This window comes from Scyliorhinus canicula, chromosome 18 (assembly GCF_902713615.1).
Source record: "Scyliorhinus canicula chromosome 18, sScyCan1.1, whole genome shotgun sequence".
In the NCBI taxonomy this organism is placed as follows: Eukaryota; Metazoa; Chordata; class Chondrichthyes; order Carcharhiniformes; family Scyliorhinidae; genus Scyliorhinus; species Scyliorhinus canicula.
In genome coordinates this window covers 112,237,521-112,257,292 of record NC_052163.1, presented here as the reverse complement: position 1 = coordinate 112,257,292, position 19,772 = coordinate 112,237,521, and the positions used below count along the sequence as shown (strand labels likewise).

General features: G+C 51.1%; 1 protein-coding gene across 1 annotated transcript in view; it reads right to left on the bottom strand.

The window, feature by feature from the left end:
• The window catches only part of LOC119953030 (cytokine receptor-like factor 1), a 33,188-nt gene extending 13,719 nt beyond the window's left edge, over positions 1 to 19,469 (bottom strand). The window contains exons 1-3 of the mRNA XM_038776804.1: positions 19,165 to 19,469; positions 8,050 to 8,328; positions 4,639 to 4,768 (exon numbers count right to left, since the gene is read on the bottom strand). Of these exons, the coding sequence (XP_038632732.1) occupies positions 4,639 to 4,768; positions 8,050 to 8,328; positions 19,165 to 19,315 (560 nt within the window). The 5' untranslated portion in view covers positions 19,316 to 19,469. The remainder of the gene's footprint in view (positions 1 to 4,638; positions 4,769 to 8,049; positions 8,329 to 19,164) is intronic.
• Between the last annotated feature and the right edge of the window lie 303 nt (positions 19,470 to 19,772).

Sequence of the window (19,772 nt, the reverse complement as noted above, 5' to 3'; positions counted from 1 at the left end):
CTTTATATAAAGAAGGAATTTGGCAAATAATTGCTGCAGTTAGTAAAGTTCAAAACTGGGCAGCACGGTGGCGCAGTGGTCCCATGTTTAATCCAGGCTCTGGGTCACTGTCCGTGTGGAGTTTGCACATTCTCCCCGTGTTTGCGTGGGTTTCGCCCCCACAAACCAAAGATGTGCAGGGTAGGTGGATTGGCCACGCTAAATTGCCCCTTAATTGGAAAAATTAATTGGGTACTCTAAATTTTTTTTAAAATAAAGCTCAAAATCTTTTTTTTTAAAGTTGTCGCGAGAAAGCAGTGTTGTAGCTTTAAGAGTAAAACAAAAAGGAACAGTTCAGAAAACTCTGCACCTGCATTGATACATTTGTTGCAAAATACACCTGGAAAAGGAAGCCAACCTGTGTCTGAGCATGGACAGCCTGTATTGCGATCCAGAACCAGATCCCAACAGTGACGCAGGGATACTGGACAGAAACCCCAATGTTTTATTTTAACTTTGTAAGACTGAGGAAAGGATGCTTCGCTCCAGGAGTGATTTCACGTAAAATAGGGATGTGGTATATTAAATCAAATTTCATTCCTAACACAGTAGTAAAATATCTTTAACATCACACAAGAAAAATGGCTTACAATTACCCCTTAAACAATGCTATTCAATACAGTGACACAATAACCCTTAATTATAATCTATACTTTCACTCAAAACCATCTCAGCTCTCAATCCACTTTCAAATACAATGGCAGACCCAGGCATGCTTGCTTTACAGTGATGTTCTTTGAGAGTGTTTTAAAGAAAAGACCTGGGCCGGGATTCTCCCCTACTCGGCGGGGCGGGGGGTCCCAGCGTGATGGAGTGGCGTGAACCACTCGGGCGTCGGCCCCTCGCCGGATTGGTTGGTGCTCCGCCGGCTGGCGTGGACGGCCTTTGGCGCCACGCCAGTCGGGGCCGAAGGGACTTCTCCAGCCGGCGTAAGTCCGCGCACGCGCCGGAGCGTCAGCGCCTGCTGACGTCAACCCCGCGCATGTGCAGGGGAGGGGGTCACTTCCGCCTCCGCCATGGTGAAGACCATGGTAAAGGCGGAAGGAAAAAAATGCCCCTACGGCACAGGCCCGCCCGCCGATCAGTGGGCCCCGATCGCGCGCTAGGCCACCGTGGGGGCACCCCCCCCCCCCCAGGGCCAGATCGCCCCACGCCCCCCCCCCCCAGGATCCCGGAGCCCGCTCGCGTCGCCTACTTCCGCCGGTAAGGTAGGTGGTTTGATCCACACTGGCTGGAGAGGCTTGACAGCGGCGGGCCGGAGAATCGCCGGGGGGGGGGGGGAGGGAGACCGGCGCGGAGCGATTCCTGCCCCCGCCAAATCTCTGGTGGCGGAGAATTCGGGACACGGCGGGGGCGGGATTGACGCCGGCCCCCGGCGATTCTCCGAACCGGCGGGGCGTTTGGAGAATCCCGCCCCTGAACCTTGTGAGAACCATGCAGAAACTCTGGCTGTATTTCTTCAGAAGCTGCCTCTCAGCTTGTCTCAGCGCACCTTCTAGCCACACTATTATTCTGTCTATAGACATACCTTTAACTGAACTGCAGTGAGAGCTGATGCTTGACTTCTGCTCATATCCCAATCTAAAACTCAACTAAACTGCTTAATAAACTGATTTTCTCCAAAATGCCTGATGCCTTAGCTCCTCCCATCATCTTACCTATCTGAAATCTAATTAATCCACAGGGAACCCTTAATCCAACAAACTCCATTAGCCCAAGCTTTTACGATGTCTTAATTGCACCTCTGGCTTCCAAACCTTTCAAACCAGAATTCTTTGAAATGTTACTGCAGCAATCATACACACACTAGCCCAGGCTATTAGCTCTTTCTGAACCAAATACCTATAATACAACATCTCTGAAATTCCTACATTCAGGACCCCTGTGCAGGGGAAAAAGCTAACTTTGCAGTCTTAAAGCAGCAATATCCTTAAAGAGGTGATACATTTAAAGTGGTAATGTGCTGATATGTGCCTGCATGCATTACAATGAAATGTGCTTGGCAGAGCAAGGACTAACGTGCGACTGGAGAGTGGCACCACCCACAGAGTGATGTATGTAGTCATGTGGTGAGAGAACAGTCAGGACAAAACTTGGTAGAGAGCAAGCCTAAATGGAACCGTGACATGGAAGACCATATTTGGAACTGACCATAGTTAAAGCTGACTATTAAAAGTATTTTTGTTTAAACACACAAGTCTCAAGGTCTTATCAATGAGCAACCATCACTGCAACATAACAAAAACCCATATTAAGTACATAATATGACATGGTGTCATAATATGAAACTTTGGGAGTGGATCAAGTTAGATTCCCGGCGGTGGCACAGTGGGTTAGCCCTGTTGCCTCACGGCGCCGAGGTCCCAGGTTCAATCCTGGCTCTGGGTCACTGTTCGTGTGGAGTTTGCACATTCTCCCCGTGTTTGCGTGGGTTTCGCCCCCACAACCCAAAGATGTGCAAGGTAGGTGGATTGAATATGCTAAATTGCCCCTTAATTAGAAAAAATGAATTGGGTACTCTAAATTTATTTTTTTTAAAGTTAGATTCCCGGAATTATTGTCTCTGAGACGTACCCCTGTCGTACCTAGTAGATATGGAGGGATGGGTTGTTCGTAAACACATGGATTAGTTGAGGAGTAGAGAGACAAATGTTGCCATCAAGAAATATTTCTGAACCCGTGAGCACAGAAGTTAATGATCAGCCTGTTTTTGACATAACTGATATCTCCATGGAAACAGGTAGTGCTGAACTGCTTGTGCCAGATGGGGTACCCGTTATTGCTGTTAATGTCGATCTTGTGGACGCATCTCAGACTACAGAATTACGCCATCTACAAGAAACAGATAAACCCCTCACGGACTCAAGTTATACTTGTCCAACTCATTTATATAATGTTTAGTTAGAATTTAGGACTGAGTAGTTTAGTTTTTGAAGATTATATAAAGGTGTTAAAGGGAGAGGGGTGTGGTGATTGTCCCTTTAAGAGCAACACAGCAGAAAAGGGTCACCTGACCTAGGGGAACAATTGGGACTCAGAGTGGGGAATCACCCCAAGGGGTGGAGCTGTCTTGGCAAAGAGACATTTTGGGAGCTAACTACAGCCATGCAGCTGCTGAACAATTCTTATGAATAAATACCTTTTGTGTTCAGTAATTGAGTCTCTGAAAGAGCATCATTACAGGTAACCTCTGTTATAATCTACCCATTGGTATCATTCTGGCACTGCAGTTAAGGCCAATATACCTTTCTAAATGTGTGTAGCCCACAACTATTCACATGTGCTCTAATTTGCATGGTAATGACTACATTTTGGTGATCTATACATGGACACCTAACACTATGTGGACTCCCAATCTTCCAAACTTTTCACCATTTTACTAACACTTAACGGTTTCAGTTTTTTGGTCCATAATGGATGATCTCACACTTACCTCTGTTGAAATCCATCTGCTGCAGTTTTACCTACTGATTTAATCCAGCAATGTTTCTTTGTAATTTTATGCTCCTGTCTACATTGCTCATTATTCCACCAATCTGTGCGTCACTCACAAACTTGGACATATGGGCCAGGATTCTCCAATCCTGCGGCCACGTTCTGACGCCGGCGTGAAAAGTGGTGCAAGCCACGCCGGCGTCAACAGGCCTCACCTGGCGGCTATCCACCTCTTCCCAGGGGGCTAGTATGGTGACGGAGCGGTCTCCGCAGCTCCAGTGCCCGAAAGCCGGCGCGCCATGGTCGGCGCAAATTCTCGCATGCGCACCACAGCCGACGTGACTTCGCGCAAGCGCGTGCGTTTTCATATCCGCACCGGCCCCCGGGCAATATGGCGGAGCCCTACAGGGGCCCGGCACGGAGGAACATAGGCTCCCACGGAACCAGCCCGCCCGCCAATCGGTAGACCCTGATCTCGGGCCAGGCCACATGGTGGCCCCCCCGGGGTCTGATCCCCCCCCCCCCAACCAGGACGGCCCCCGCAGACAGAGCTCCAAGGTCCTGCCGTGTGGACCATACGTAACCCACGCCGGCGGGACTTGGCTGAACTCGGCGGGCACACAGACCGTCGTGGCCCGGAGAATCGCCGGCGGGGGGGCGCTTTCAACGGCCCCCAACCGGCACGGCGCGAACCCGCAGCAACCCGAGAATCATCGCCGGAGAATCGGCGAGTCGGCGTCGGGGTGGCGTGATTCTCCCCCCCCCCCCCCCCGCCCTCCGAGGATTCTCCGACCCGGTGTGGGGTTGGAGAATACTGGTGGTTTTTGCTCTCTAATGGGTTATTTTAAAATCACTGAATTGAGTCGATTTAATCTGGGTCCATTGATCTTGCATTGACGAACAAGGAACTGGATTCTCAGTTTTACTGCCTTACAGGGCGGCACAGTGGCGCAGTAGTTAGCACTGAGGTCTCATGACGCTTCCATCTCGGCTCCTGATCACTGTCCGTGTGGAGTTTGCACATTCTCCCCATGTTTGTGTGGGCCCCACCCCACAACACAAAGATGTGCAGGCTAGGTGAATTGACCACACTAAATTGCCCCTTAATTGAAAAAAACTAATTGGGTACTCTAAATTTATTTTTAAAACGTTTTGCTGCCTTACCTTAGCTTGAATTTCAGTGTGTATTTTGTACGGAGGAAGGACTCGCCCTCGCCTCCTGGGCTCCATTTACAGGTAAGGTCCTTTGTGTTCTTTGACCAACAGGTGATGTTGGTGGGTTTTTCGGGGGGAACTGCGTGAGAGAGAAACAGGCAAATATTAAAACACTCTGCGAGCCACACTCACAACACTGTAACGGTTTCACTGTCTCAAACCTTTTCAGGTGACACCTGCTCAATGGATCACATTCTATCGTGCAATGGGACCAGTCCTGTTTCAGAAGCTTGTGGTGAATGTGATTCACACCGGTTTATAATCTGTATATACATGTGTCTGTATTGTAAGTGCAGTTGCACTACCTGTCCTCCAGGGGGAGTAGCTTTGGGAATGCTCGAGTTGTACGGGTCTTCTCCCTTGGCTCTGCCCAGGACTCCTCCCCTGGAAGCTGCTGTATAAAGATCAGTGCCACATGGTCAGCTGGCCAGTTCACCGAAAGTTCAATGGCTAATAGGCTGGCTCTGTTGTGAGTATATTAAAACCGCTATTCTAATCCTACAAGCACGTGTCCGTAGAATTGTTGGTTCCAACAAAGCTATCAGCTGGAAATGGTGTGACTCAACCCTTTTAGGAAATAGGATCAGGGCTCAGCCACACAGCCCCAAGACCCTGCTCCATGGGGTCACGACTGGTCTTTTACATCAACTCAATTTTCCCACCCTATCCCATGATTACATCAGTGCCCAAAACCTTATCAACTCTGTCTTGAACATCTGAATAACTGTGTATTTACAGCTCACTGTATTAGAATAGTGAGAATTCTAAAAATTCACAACCCTCTGAAGATGTTTCTCCTGATCCCAGACCAAAGTGATTGAATCATTTTCCTGAGGCTATGGCCCCTCTTCCAGATTGATTACCTGACAGTCAGAAACATTTAATCAGGCTATATTCACCTTTCAATTGGCGTTCCATAACGACAGATGTGTCGGGTAACCAGTGGTGGGACTGAGGTGTCATCTGACAATAACTAGGATTACATCCAACAAAATCTGCCCGCCTTAGGTGACCGCTGGCCTTGCCAGAAAGACAAAAGGGAGATAGAGAGACCCGTGACCAATTGTTGAGTCATGAGGGGAGAACCAGCCTCTCTCGCAGCCTCTTCATCCTGACATCAGTGGCAAAGGCAGACGGCAGCCATGTTGGGGGCTGCTGCTGCCTTGCTGATTGGAGCAGGCAGTTCCTCTGCGGTCCTGTAGCATCAGCACTGCTGCATGCAGGCGAGCAGGAAACATTAAGGTCCAGCACTTGCACAAACACAAGTAGGCGCATTAATAAAAAGTTTTAAGACAAAGGAAGATAAACTTTATTTTGCCCCGCAACACACTTGACAACCTTGCACTAAAATAGACCAGACCGTTCAAGTTTGCTGGAATAAAGTTTTAAAATGCCATTCTCCATTGGATAGGAGCTCTGAAGAAGAGTCATGCAGACTTGAATCGTTAACTTATTTTTTTTTTGCCACAGACGCTGTCGGGCCTGCTGAGTTTTTCCAACATGTTCTGTGTTTTTTTTAAATAAATTTAGTGTACCCAATTCATTTTTTTCCAATCGAGGGGCAATTTAAGGTGTTCAATCCACCTACCCTGCACATCTTTGAGTTGTGGGGGCGAAACCCACACAAACACGGGAAGAATGTGCAAACTCCACACGGACAGTGACCCAGAGGCGGGGAGCGAACCTGGGACCTCGGCGCCGTGAGGCAGCAGGGCTAACCCACTGTGCCACCGTGCTGCCGCATTTTCTGTTTTTGAATCAGATTCCAGCATCCGCAGTAGTCTGCTTCTACTTGAGGAACTTAAGTTAATTGGCGGATGAGCAGATCCCCTTGGCCCTTTGAAAATCTGGCCCCCTCTATTCTCTCTCTCTCACCCCCTCCACCTCCTGGGCCACTGAGGCCAATTGCTACCACTGGGATCGCACAGACTGTCCTGCTGAAAGGCCATTGGCCTGAAACGTTAACACTGTTTTTCTCCCCACAAGTGCTGCCAAACCTGCTTTCCAACATTTACAGTTTCTATTAAAGGCTCGGGCATCGAGTCAATGAAGCATTGTCCTCCAGCTCAGTTCTCCAGCAGAACAGACTTACATGTTCAACAGATCAATAAAATGCGGTGCCAATTTGCATTGTTCTAGAGAAAAGGTTTAACATCAGTCTCCGTAACACACACTCATATATTTACACACGCAGACACTCGCATACAAATTTGCACACAGATGTTTACATATATACACACACATAAAACAACAACTTGCTTTTATAAAGCACCTTTAATGTCGTAAAACACTAAGGGCGCTTCACAAACAAAATTTAACAGCGAGTCACACAAGGAGATATTACAGACAGCCAAGATTTTGGCCAAAGAGGTAGGAGAGAAAGGTGGAGAGGTTTCGGGAAAGGAATTTCAGAGATTTAGGCTGAAGGTACAGGCGGCAATGGTGGAGCAATTAAAATCGGGTCTGCGTAAGAGGCCAGAATTGGAGAAGTGCAGACTTCTCCGAGGGCTGTGGAGCTGGGGAAGGTTATCGGCATTGGAAGGGGGTGAGGCCATGGAGGGATTTGTAGGCAAGGATGAGAATTTTACAATTGAGCCGATGCCAGACTGAGGACCTGTGTATGTCAGCAAGTCCAGGGTGATGGATAAACAGGACTTGGGTGCTGGTTACGATGCAGGCAGCGAGGTTCCAGACGAGTTCAAGTTTATGGAGGGTGGGGGCAGCACGGTGGCGCAGTGGGTTAGCACAGCTGCCTCACGGCGCCGAGGTCCCAGGTTCGATCCCGGCTCTGGGTCACTGTCCGTGTGGAGTTTGCACATTCTCCCCGTGTCTGCGTGGGTTTCACCCCCACAACCCAGGATGTGCAGGCTAGGTGGATTGGCCACGCTAAATTGCCCCCTAATTAGAAAAAGAATTGGGTACTCTAAATTTATAAAAAAAGAAAAAAAAATGCTTGCAAGGGTTTCGCCCCCACAACACAAAGATGTGCAGGCTAGGTGGATTGGCCTCACGAAATTGCCCCTTAATTTGGAAAAAAAAGTTGATGGAGGCTGGTAATGGGAAGCTGGACAGGAGAATATTCAAAATGTCAGGTCTAATAGTAAAGACATTAATGAGGCATTTCAGCAGCACATGAATGAGGCATGGTACAGGTAGGCAATGTTAAAGAGGTGAAAATAGGTAGTCTAAGTGCTGGTTGAGGATGTGTGGTCAGACCTTCAGTTGATATACAAATAAGCAAGATCTCACATTTCCACACTCTTAAAAATAAATGTGAACGCATATTCACATCACACTAGTGCAGTACAAAGTTTCCCGGTGCCAGTGGAGAACACTGCGAGAGAGGCGAGAGAAACTTACGGCCCACGTAGAGACAGGACCCGGCGAGAATCCTGCCGTCCACTCGGTGACACACGAGATTGTCGCCAGATTGCTGCCGTGACCCATTCAGCCCATGCACCATCACCCTCAGTGCACTGCTGTTCACCAGCGTGTACAGCTCCGAGGGAAGCTTCTGGCCGTTCAGCGTCCAGTAGAGTTCATGGGAGTCCACGTTCACCTCAGAGTTTATAATGCAGGTGGCGGTCAGCGATGACCCAATGGTCAGGATCGGATCCTGGGGCACGACCACAGCAAGAGCTGTGAAGGAAGGGAACAGAAAGAACCGCTTAAAGTGGTTTATATAGTGAAAAAATCTGAACCTATCTCGCTCAGATTTCTTCCCTGAAAGTTGAGGTATAGTTTCACAGTTATTCAGTTAAAAACAATAATTTGCAGCGAATTTATGCACAGCAAGATCCCACATACTTCAATTACCAAATCGCCTGTTTCTGTGATTTGGCACAGGGTACCAGAGAGGACGCCCTTGCTGTTTTATAAAGAGTGGCCAGGGGAATCCTCAATGTTCAACTGAGGAGGGAGACAGGCTCTCAGTTTAAGTCTCATGTCAAAGGCTGCGTTTCCGACAGAGCAGCACTCCCTCCAGTGGTACAGCATTTCCTCAGATGGTACAGCATTTCCTCAGACAGTGCACTCAACCTCCCCTCCCCCCCCCCCCCCCCCCCCCTCCCCCCAGACAGTCAGCACTCGCTCAGACAGTGCAGCATTTCCCCAGACAGTACAAAACTCCTTCAGGCAGTCAGTACTCCCTCAAACAGTGCAGCACACCCTCCGACAGTGCAGCACTCCCCCAGACAGTGCAGCACTCTCTCAACCAGTGCAGCACCCCCTCAGACAATGCAGCACTCCTTCAGACAGTGCAGCACTCCTTCAGAAGATACAGAACTCCCTCAAACAGTGCAGCACTCCCTCAGACAGTGCAGCACTCCTTCCGACAGTGCAGCACTCCCTCCGACAGCGCAGCACTCCCTCAAACAGTGCAGCACCCCCTCAGACAGTGCAGCACTCCCTCAGACAGTGCAGCACTCCCTCAGACAGTGCAGCACTCCTTCAGACAGCACAACACTCCCTCAGACAGTGTATCACTCCTTCAGACAGTGCATCACTCCCCCAGACAGTACAACACTCCCTCAGACATTGCAGAACTCCCTAAGACAGTACAGCACTCCTTCATAGAGTGCAGCATTTCCCCAGACAGTACAACACTCCTTCGGGCAGTTAGTACTCCCTCAGAAAGGGCATCACTCCTTCAGACAGTGCAGCACTCCCCCAGATAGTGCAGCACTCCCTCAGACAGTGCAGCACTCCCCCAGACAGTACAGCACTCCCTCAGACAGTGCAACACTCCCTCAGACAGTGCAGCACTCCCCCAGACAGTACAGCACTCCCTCAGACAGTGCAGGACTCCCTCAGACAGGCAGCACTCCCTCAGAGAGTACAGCACTCCCTCAGACAGTGCAGGACTCCCTCAGACAGTACAGCACTCCCTTAGACAGTGCAGGACTTCCTCAGACAGTGCAGCACTCCCTCAGATAGTGCAGCACTCCCCCAGACAGTGTAGCATTCCCTCAGACAGTACATCACTCCATCAGACAGTGCAGCACTCCTTCAGACAGTGCAGCACTCCTTCAGACAGTGCAGGACTCCCTCAGACAGTGCAGGACTCCCTCAGACAGTGCAACACTCCCTCAGACAGTACAGCACTCCCTTAGACAGTGCAGGACTTCCTCAGATAGTGCAGCACTCCCCCAGACAGTGTAGCATTCCCTCAGACAGTACATCACTCCATCAGACAGTGCAGCACTCCTTCAGACAGTGCAGCACTCCTTCAGACAGTGCAGCACTCCTTCAGACAGTACAGCACTCCCTCAGACAGTGCAACACTCCTTCAGACAGTACAGCACTCCCTCAGACAGTGCAGCACTCCCCCAGACAGTACAGCACTCCCTCAGACAGTGCAGGACTCCCTCAGACAGTACAGCACTCCTTCAGACAGTGCAGCACTCCCTCAGACAGTACAGCACTCCCTCAGACAGTGCAGGACTCCCTCAGACAGTGCAGCACTCCTTCAGACAGTGCAGTACTCCCTCAGACAGGCAGCACTCCCTCAGGCAGTCAGTACTCCCTCAGACAGTGCAGCACTCCCTCAGACAGTGCAGCACACCTTCCGACAGTGCAGCACTCCCTCCGACAGCGCAGCACTCCCTCAAACAGTGCAGCACCCCCTCAGACAGTGCAGCACTCCCTCAGACAGTGCAGGATTCCCTCAGACAGTGCAGCACTCCCTCAGACAGTACAGCACTCCCTCAGACAGTACAGCACTCCCTCAGACAGGGCAGCACTCCCTCAGACAGTACAGCACTCCCTCAGACAGTACAGCACTCCCTCAGACAGTACAGCACTCCCTCAGACAGTGCAGCACTCCTTCAGACAGTCAGTACTCCCTCAGACAGTGAGCACTCCCTCAGACAGGGCAGCACTCCCTCAGACAGTGCAGCATTCATTCAGACAGGGCAGCACTCCCTCAGACAGTGCAGCACTCTCTCTGACAGTACAGCACTCCCTCAGACAGTGCAGCACTCTCTCTGACAGTACAGAACTCCCTCAGACAGTGCAGCACTCCCTCAGACAGTACAGCACTCCCTCAGACAGTGCAGCACTCCCTCAGACAGTGCAGCACTCCCTCAGACAGTGCAGCACACCTTCAGACAGTACAGCACTCCCTCAGACAGTGCAGCACTCCCTCAGACAGTGTAGCACTCCTTCAGACACTGCAGCACTCCCTCAGACAGTGCAGCACTCCCCCAGACAGTGCAGCACTCCTTCAGACACTGCAGCACTCCCTCAGACAGTGCAGGACTCCCTCAAACGGTGCAGCACTCCCTCAGACAGTGCAGCACTCCCTCAGACAGTGCAGCACACCTTCAGACAGTACAGCACTCCCTCAGACAGTGCAGCACTCCCTCAGACAGTGTAGCACTCCTTCAGACACTGCAGCACTCCCTCAGACAGTGCAGCACTCCCTCCGACAGTGCAGCACTCCCTCAGACAGTACAGCACTCCCTCAGACAGTGCAGCACTCCCTCAGACAGTGCAGCACTCCCTCAGACAGTGCAGCACTCCCTCAGACAGTGCAGCACTCCCTCAGACAGTGCAGCACTCCCTCAGACAGTGCAGCACTCCCCCAGACAGTGCAGCACTCCTTCAGACACTGCAGCACTCCCTCAGACAGTGCAGCACTCCCTCAGACAGTGCAGGACTCCCTCGGACAGGGTAGCACTCCCTCAGACAGTACAGCACTCCCCCAGACAGTACAGCACTCCTTCAGACAGTCAGTACTCTCTCAGACAGTACAGGACTCCCTCAGACAGTGCAGGACTCCCTCAGACAGTCGGTACTTCCTCAGACAGTGCAGGACTCCCTCAGACAGTGCAGCACTCCCCCAGACAGTCAGTACTCCCTCAGACAGTACAGCACTCCCCCAGACAGTACAGCACTCCCCCAGAGAGTGCAGCAATCCCTCATTCAGTACAATATTCCTTCAGACAATCAGTACTCCCTCAGACAGTACAGCACTCCCTCAGATGGTACAGCATTTCCTAAGACAGTGCAACCCTCCCCCTCCCAGACAGTCAGCACTCCCCCAGACAGTCAGCACTCCCTCAGACAGTGCAGGACTCCCTCAGACAGTGCAGCACTCCTTCAGGCAGTCAGTACTCCCTCAGACAGGCAGCACTCCCTCAGACAGTGCAGTACTCCCTCAGACAGGCAGCACTCCCTCAGGCAGTCAGTACTCCCTCAGACAGTGCAGCACACCTTCCGACAGTGCAGCACTCCCTCCGACAGCGCAGCACTCCCTCAAACAGTGCAGCACCCCCTCAGACAGTGCAGCACTCCCTCAGACAGTGCAGGATTCCCTCAGACAGTGCAGCACTCCCTCAGACAGTACAGCACTCCCTCAGACAGTACAGCACTCCCTCAGACAGGGCAGCACTCCCTCAGACAGTACAGCACTCCCTCAGACAGTACAGCACTCCCTCAGACAGTACAGCACTCCGTCAGACAGTGCAGCACTCCTTCAGACAGTCAGTACTCCCTCAGACAGTGAGCACTCCCTCAGACAGGGCAGCACTCCCTCAGACAGTGCAGCATTCATTCAGACAGGGCAGCACTCCCTCAGACAGTGCAGCACTCTCTCTGACAGTGCAGCACTCCCTCAGACAGTGCAGCACACCTTCAGACAGTACAGCACTCCCTCAGACAGTACAGCACTCCTTCAGACACTGCAGCACTCCCTCAGACAGTGCAGCACTCCCCCAGACAGTGCAGCACTCCTTCAGACACTGCAGCACTCCCTCAGACAGTGCAGGACTCCCTCAGACAGTGCAGCACTCCCTCAGACAGTGCAGGACTCCCTCGGACAGGGTAGCACTCCCTCAGACAGTACAGCACTCCCCCAGACAGTACAGCACTCCTTCAGACAGTCAGTACTCTCTCAGACAGTACAGGACTCCCTCAGACAGTGCAGGACTCCCTCAGACAGTCGGTACTTCCTCAGACAGTGCAGGACTCCCTCAGACAGTGCAGCACTCCGCCAGACAGTCAGTACTCCCTCAGACAGTACAGCACTCCCCCAGACAGTACAGCACTCCCCCAGAGAGTGCAGCAATCCCTCATTCAGTACAATATTCCTTCAGACAATCAGTACTCCCTCAGACAGTACAGCACTCCCTCAGATGGTACAGCATTTCCTAAGACAGTGCAACCCTCCCCCTCCCAGACAGTCAGCACTCCCCCAGACAGTCAGCACTCCCCCAGACAGTGCAGCACTCCCCCAGACAGTGCAGCACTCCCCCAGACAGTGCAGCACTCCCTCATGCAGTACAGCACTCCTTCAGACAGTGCAGAATTCCCCCAGACAGTGCAGCACTCCCTCAGACAGTGCAGCACTCCCTCAGACAGTACAATACTCCCCCAGACAGTACAGCACTCCCTCAGTCAGTGCAGCACTCCCTCAGTCAGTGCAGCACTCCCTCAGACAGTGCAGCACTCCCCCAGACAGTACAGCACTCCCCCAGACAGTACAGCACTCCCTCAGACAGTGCAGCACTCCCTCAGACAGTACAATACTCCCCCAGACAGTGCAGCACTCCCTCAGACAGTACAATACTCCCTCAGTCAGTGCAGCACTCCCTCAGACAGTACAATACTCCCTCAGTCAGTACAGCACTCCCTCAGACAGTACAATACTCCCTCAGTCAGTGCAGCACTCCCTCAGACAGTACAATACTCCCTCAGTCAGTGCAGCACTCCCTCAGACAGTACAATACTCCCTCAGTCAGTGCAGCACTCCCTCAGACAGTACAATACTCCCCCAGACAGTGCAGCACTCCCTCAGACAGTGCAGCACTCTCTCTGACAGTACAGCACTCCCTCAGACAGTGCAGCACTCCCCCAGACAGTGCAGCACTCCCTCAGACAGTGCAGCACTCTCTCTGACAGTACAACACTCAGACAGTTCAGCACTCCCTCAGACAGTTCAGCACTCCCTCAGACAGTACAATACTCCCTCAGACAGTGCAGCACTCCCTCAGACAGTACAATACTCCCCCAGACAGTGCAGCACTCCCTCAGACAGTACAGCACTCTCTCTGACAGTACAACACTCAGACAGTGCAGCACTCCCCCAGACAGTGCAGCACTCCCTCAGACAGTACAGCACTCCCCCAGACAGTACAGCACTCCCCCAGAGAGTGCAGCAATCCCTCATTCAGTACAATATTCCTTCAGACAATCAGTACTCCCTCAGACAGTACAGCACTCCCTCAGATGGTACAGCATTTCCTAAGACAGTGCAACCCTCCCCCTCCCAGAGAGTCAGCACTCCCCCAGACAGTCAGCACTCCCTCAGACAGTGCAGCACTCCCTCAGACAGTGCAGCACTCCCTCAGACAGTGCAGCACTCCCTCAGACAGTACAGCACTCCCTCAGACAGTGCAACACTCCTTCAGACAGTACAGCACTCCCCCAGACAGTACAGCACTCCCCCAGACAGTACAACACTCCCTCAGACAGTGCAACACTCCTTCAGACAGTACAGCACTCCATCAGACAGTACAGCACTCCCCCAGACAGTACAACACTCCCTCAGACATTGCAGCACACCCTTAGACACTACAGCACTCCTTCAGACAGTGCAGCATTTCCCCAGACAGTACAGCACTCCCTCAGACAGTGCAGCACTTCTTCAGACAGTGCAACACTCCCTCAGACAGTACAGCACTCTCTCTGACAGTACAGCACTCCCTCAGACAGTACAGCACTCTCTCTGACAGTACAACACTCTCTCAGACAGTGCAGCACTCCCCCAGACAGTGCAGCACTCCCTCAGACAGTACAGCACTCCCCCAGACAGTGCAGCACTCCCTCAGACAGTGCAGCACTCCCTCAGACAGTGCAGCACTCCCTCAGACAGTGCAGCACTCCCCCAGACAGTGCAGCATTCCCTCAGACGGTGCAGCACTCCCCCAGACAGTGCAGCACTCCCCCAGACAGTGCAGCACTCCCCCAGACAGTGCAGCACTCCTTCAGACAGTACAACACTCCCTCTGACAGTGCAGCACTCCCTCAGACAGTGCAGTACTCCCTCAGACAGGCAGCACTCCCTCAGACAGTACAACACTCCCTCTGACAGTACAACACTGTCTCTGACAGTGCAGCACTCCCTCAGACAATACAGCACACCCCAGACAGTGCAGCACTCCCCCAGACAGTGCAGCACTCCTTCAGACAGTACAACACTCCCTCTGACAGTACAACACTGTCTCTGACAGTGCAGCATTCCTTCAGACAGTACAACACTCCCTCTGACAGTACAACGCTGTCTCTGACAGTGCAGCACTCCCTCAGATTGTACAGCACCGCACTGGTTTATGTCGTCAAAATTGTGATGTTCTGACCCAGAGGAGAGAGAGTTACTCCTTGAGCCACAGCTGAAATGAGTTGTTGCCCAAGTCGCTGTTCTCCATGTGTGAACAGAGATCATGAGCTGGATTCTCCGATTCTGGGGCCATGTCCCCTCGCCAGCGTGGGAACAGTGCCGGGAAAACTGGCGCAAAACTGCCACCGATTACCCGTTTTGCTGGGGGCTAGCAGGACGGCAGCATAGAGCTCTAGCTGCCGATACTCCCCGTGGAAAGGCCGGATCCATGGCCGCGCATGCACACGGTGGCGGCCGACAGCAGCCGTTCCGAGCTTCATGGGAGACGCAGCTCGCGGACCCGGCCCGCGAAACAGTCCCTCCTTTCAGCCAGCTTGTGTGCCCCGGACCACCCCCCAACAGTGCCGCCAGCCCTGAACAATGCACCCCCTGCGCGCAGATCAGCCCTCCCCCCACTGTGGCACGCTGGACTGAGTCTGGAGCTCTTGCGCACGCACCCCCCTTTCCCCAGCGCCCCCCCCCCCCCCCCCCCCCCCCCCACCCACCCTTGGATTCCCATCGCACCGCCATCGGTGCATCGGTGGCTGTACCTTCAGCTACCCAGGCCCTGAGCTCTGGACTCACCCCTTAAACCTCTCTCCCTCTTTACTTCTCTCTCCTCTTTTAAGATGTCCCTTAAAATGTGTTTCTTTGATATCGTTTTTGGCCAATTGCCTTTTGTGCGGCCCGGTGTCAAATATTCCTTGATAATACTCCCATCAAGCACCTTGGGAGGTTTGACAATGTTAAAGGTGCTATATAAGGACAATTTCCTGTTGTTGTTCTGTCCGTTCACACACACGATTTTCTATTCTGATATTATTACCAGTTATGGCTTCTTTGCAACTCTTCCTGCCTGAAAAGAATGAAAGGCACAGACTGGGAATGGAGCCTGAATTCTCATCGCCCAGCAAACTCAAGGTTGAGATCAGTAACAGAATGAGATAGTTCCTTTGGGGTTAAAAACAGACTGTGTTTCAGAGAGTAGACTTGCAGTCTGGTGTTAGATCAGAAGCTAAATTCAACTCCGCTACCAAGCGTAGTGTTTTGGGAGTAGATCTGGGTGGTGCATTGGGAACAGAGTTTAAATCCCGCCCAACCCTTTTAAAAAATAAATTTATAGAGTACCCGATTATTTTTTTTTCCAATTAAGGGGCAATTTAGTGTGGCCAACCCACCTACCCTGCCCATCTTTGGGTTGTGGGGGTGAAACCCACGCAGACATGGGGAGAATGTGCAAACTCCACTCGGACAGTGTCCCAGAGCCAGGATCGAACCCGGGACCTCGGCGCCGTGAGGCAGCAGAGTTAACCACTGCGCCACCGTGCCGTCCTAGATCCTGCCCAACCTGACAGTGTAAACTGCTGGTGTCATTTGGCTGTGAGTCCTATTATAAAAAAGAGATAGAGTTTTCCTACATTGGGAAAGTGACCACAATTGAAAAGTACTTCATTGGTCAGGAAGTGCTTTGATATGTCCTGTCTCGGGTCGCAAAAAGTGGTTAAATGACATTTTGGGGGCAGCACGGTGGCGCAGTGGTTAACTCTGCTGCCTCATGGTGCCGAGTTCCCAGGTTCGATCCCGGCTCTGGGTCACTGTGTGTGTGGAGTTTACACATACTCCCCGTGTCTGCGTGGGTTTCGCTCCCACAACCCAAAGATGTGCAGGTTAGGTGGATTGGCCACGCTAAATTGCCCCTTAAATGGAAAAAATAATTGGGTACTCTAAATTTATTTTAAAAAAATGTTTCCACTATGGAGAAGATCAGAACGAATTGGATCATCAATTTTTTTTTAATGAATTCAGAGTACCCAATTTGTTTTTTCCAATAAAGGGCCAATTGACCTATCCTGCACATCTTTGGGTTGTGGGGATGAAACCCACGCAGACACAGGGAGAATGTGCAAACTCCATACCATACGGACAGTGACCCAGAGCGAACCTGGGACCTTGGCGCCGTGAGGCAGCAATGCTAACCACTGTGCCACCGTGCTGCCCATTGGGTCATCAATATAAGATAATCATTTTTTTTTTATAAATTTAGATTACCCAATTATTTTTTTCCAATTAAGGGGCAATTTAGCGTGGCCAATCCACCTACTCTGCACATTTTTGGGTTGTGGGGGCGAAACCCACGCAGACACGGGGAGAATGTGCAAACTCCACACGGACAGTGACCCAGAGCCGGGATCGAACCTGGGACCTCAGCGCCGTGAGGCGGTTGTGCTAACCACTAAGCCACCGTGCTGCCCTAAGATAATCATTATTAAATTCAATCAGGAATTCAGGAGAAACTTCAATTACCCAATGAGTGGTGGGAATGTGGAACATGTTACCATCGGAAGTGGATCCATTGAATCCCTACAGTGCAGAAAGAGGCCATTCAGCCCATCGAGACTCTGAAAGAGCACCCTACCTAGGCCCAATCCCCTGCCCTATCTCCGTAACCCCACCTAACCCGCACTGCTTTGGACACTAAGGGGAAATTTTAGCACGGTCAATCCAACTAACCTGCGCATCTTTGGACTGAAGGAGGAAACTGGAGCACCCGGAGGAAACCCACACAGACACGGGGAGAACGTGCAAACTCCACACAGGCAATCACTCAAGGCCGGAATTGGACCCAGGTCCCTGGAGGGATGAGGCAACCGTGCTAAACACTGTGCCACCAGTGAATAAATTCATTGAAAGGGAAGCTATAGATAAACACATGGGTGAAGAAACAAAAGATGAGGTTGTTAGTGTGAGATAAGGCATGATGGAAGGCGGCTTGTGTGGAACATAAGCTCCGGCATAAACTGGTTGGGCCAAATACTGGGTAAATACTTCAAAACTGTTGTGTCAGATGTTCCGACAACCAGGAGGCCTCTGATGAGCAGGGGGGTGGCTGCGATGAGACACTTACAGGGTGAAGGTTACCTGCGTTATATACTCTCATCCCAGGGAGCTGCTGGCAATCAGAGCCAAGGTACATAAATGGACAATGTAGGGGAAACCTGACTCTGTATCTAACCTATGCTGCAATTGATTGGAAGTACTTGCAAATTGCTCCCAAAGCTGAACCCTCCCTCTCACACCAATTGCTAACAAACGGATGCCTTGATTCCAAGGATTGATCGCAGTCGGCATTCACCAGCCTCTAGCACACATTCCGCGCCATGTAATGGCAGGTCGGTACTGATCTGGCACTCATCTCTGAAGAGAGAATCATTCAACATCGGCAGCAGCCCTCAAGGCCTGTCACCAACCTCTGTCCAAGGAAGGGGTGTGCCGGGCCCCAAGGCTCCGACTAAATCCTCCTTTTATTCCACTCCCTTTTTAACTTTCAGTTCTTTTGGAGGGTCCTCCATTTTATTTCTTGATCAACCACATTCTTTCCCTTTACTTTCTGTCTCAGATTTATGCATTCCCCACTCTATCGCTTTGTTCTTTTCTCTCTCTCTCTCTTCCTTTTTCTTCTCCTCGCCTTAACCATTAATCACACAAAGAGAAAGAAATACATTTCTGGCCTGACATTGCAAGTATTTTAAGATCCTCCGAACCCCACGTTGGTCAAGAGGTGCTGGCTGAAGGATGTTAGAAGGTGCAATTGTACAGGATTGCAATGATTTGAAACTTTAAAAAAAATTAATTTAGAGTACCCAATTCATTTTTTCCAATTATGGGGCAATTTAACCTGGCCAACCACCTACTTTGCACATCTTTGGGTTGTGGGGGCGAAACCCACGCAAACACAGGGAGAATGTGCAAACTCCACATAGACAGTGACCCAGAGCCGGGATCGAACCTGGGACCTCTGCGCCGTGAGGCAGCAGTGCTAACCATTGCGCCATTGTGCTGCCCTCAATGAGTTGTAACTTAAGTCATGACTGAATTCAAGAAATTAGTTCAGAGCGGAAAAAAAACATTTAAGGTACAGTATGGTTCACACTGCCCCTCTGGATCCAGCAGGCAACATTTAACAGTTCGCACTGGCTCCCCTGGATCCAGAGCATCCAGTGTTCCACATCTCACAAGATTAACACTGTAACCTCTTATATCGTACCTTCATACCAATCAGTGTCATTTTCTCAACTGGTATTCAAAATGATACTTACGTGCCGAGCACAAAATCAGCTTCATCAGACAGAACGAAAGAAGGAAAAGGAGGGAAGACATCATACTTTCACTGCTGGTCAATTCAAAATTAATAACTTTTATGGAGGGTGGGAAACGTCTGTCAGATAAATGTTTCAAAAACAGGCGCATGTGTTCTCCCACTAACGTGTGTTGGACTGGGTGCTTCTGCTGCAGAATGTTCACAGTCTCTGTTCCGTCTGCAAAGAAGTTCCTCTGTCTTCTACCTTACACACCGCAATTTGACAAGTTGATCCTTGCAAATGCCCCACCCTACAACCCCCACCACTCCATCAGTGTTCACTTTTGTGAAAAAACTCACTCGTTCTCTGCACAATTCCGCCTCTTGTGTTAGACTGAATAATCCTTCCTGTAATTAGCCTGGGTGCCTGCGATTCCAGTCAGCCGACGAGATTGTTCAAGCCGATCCCTCGGCGAGTGTCAATGACTGAGCAGTGACTCACTCTGTATATTGGTGAATGGTTCAGGGAAGTCTTAATGGGACGGTAAACAGCAACAAGCTTCCCGTAATCACACTTCCAATATCATTCAACACAGACAGCACAAACTCAACAGCTACAAATTTCTC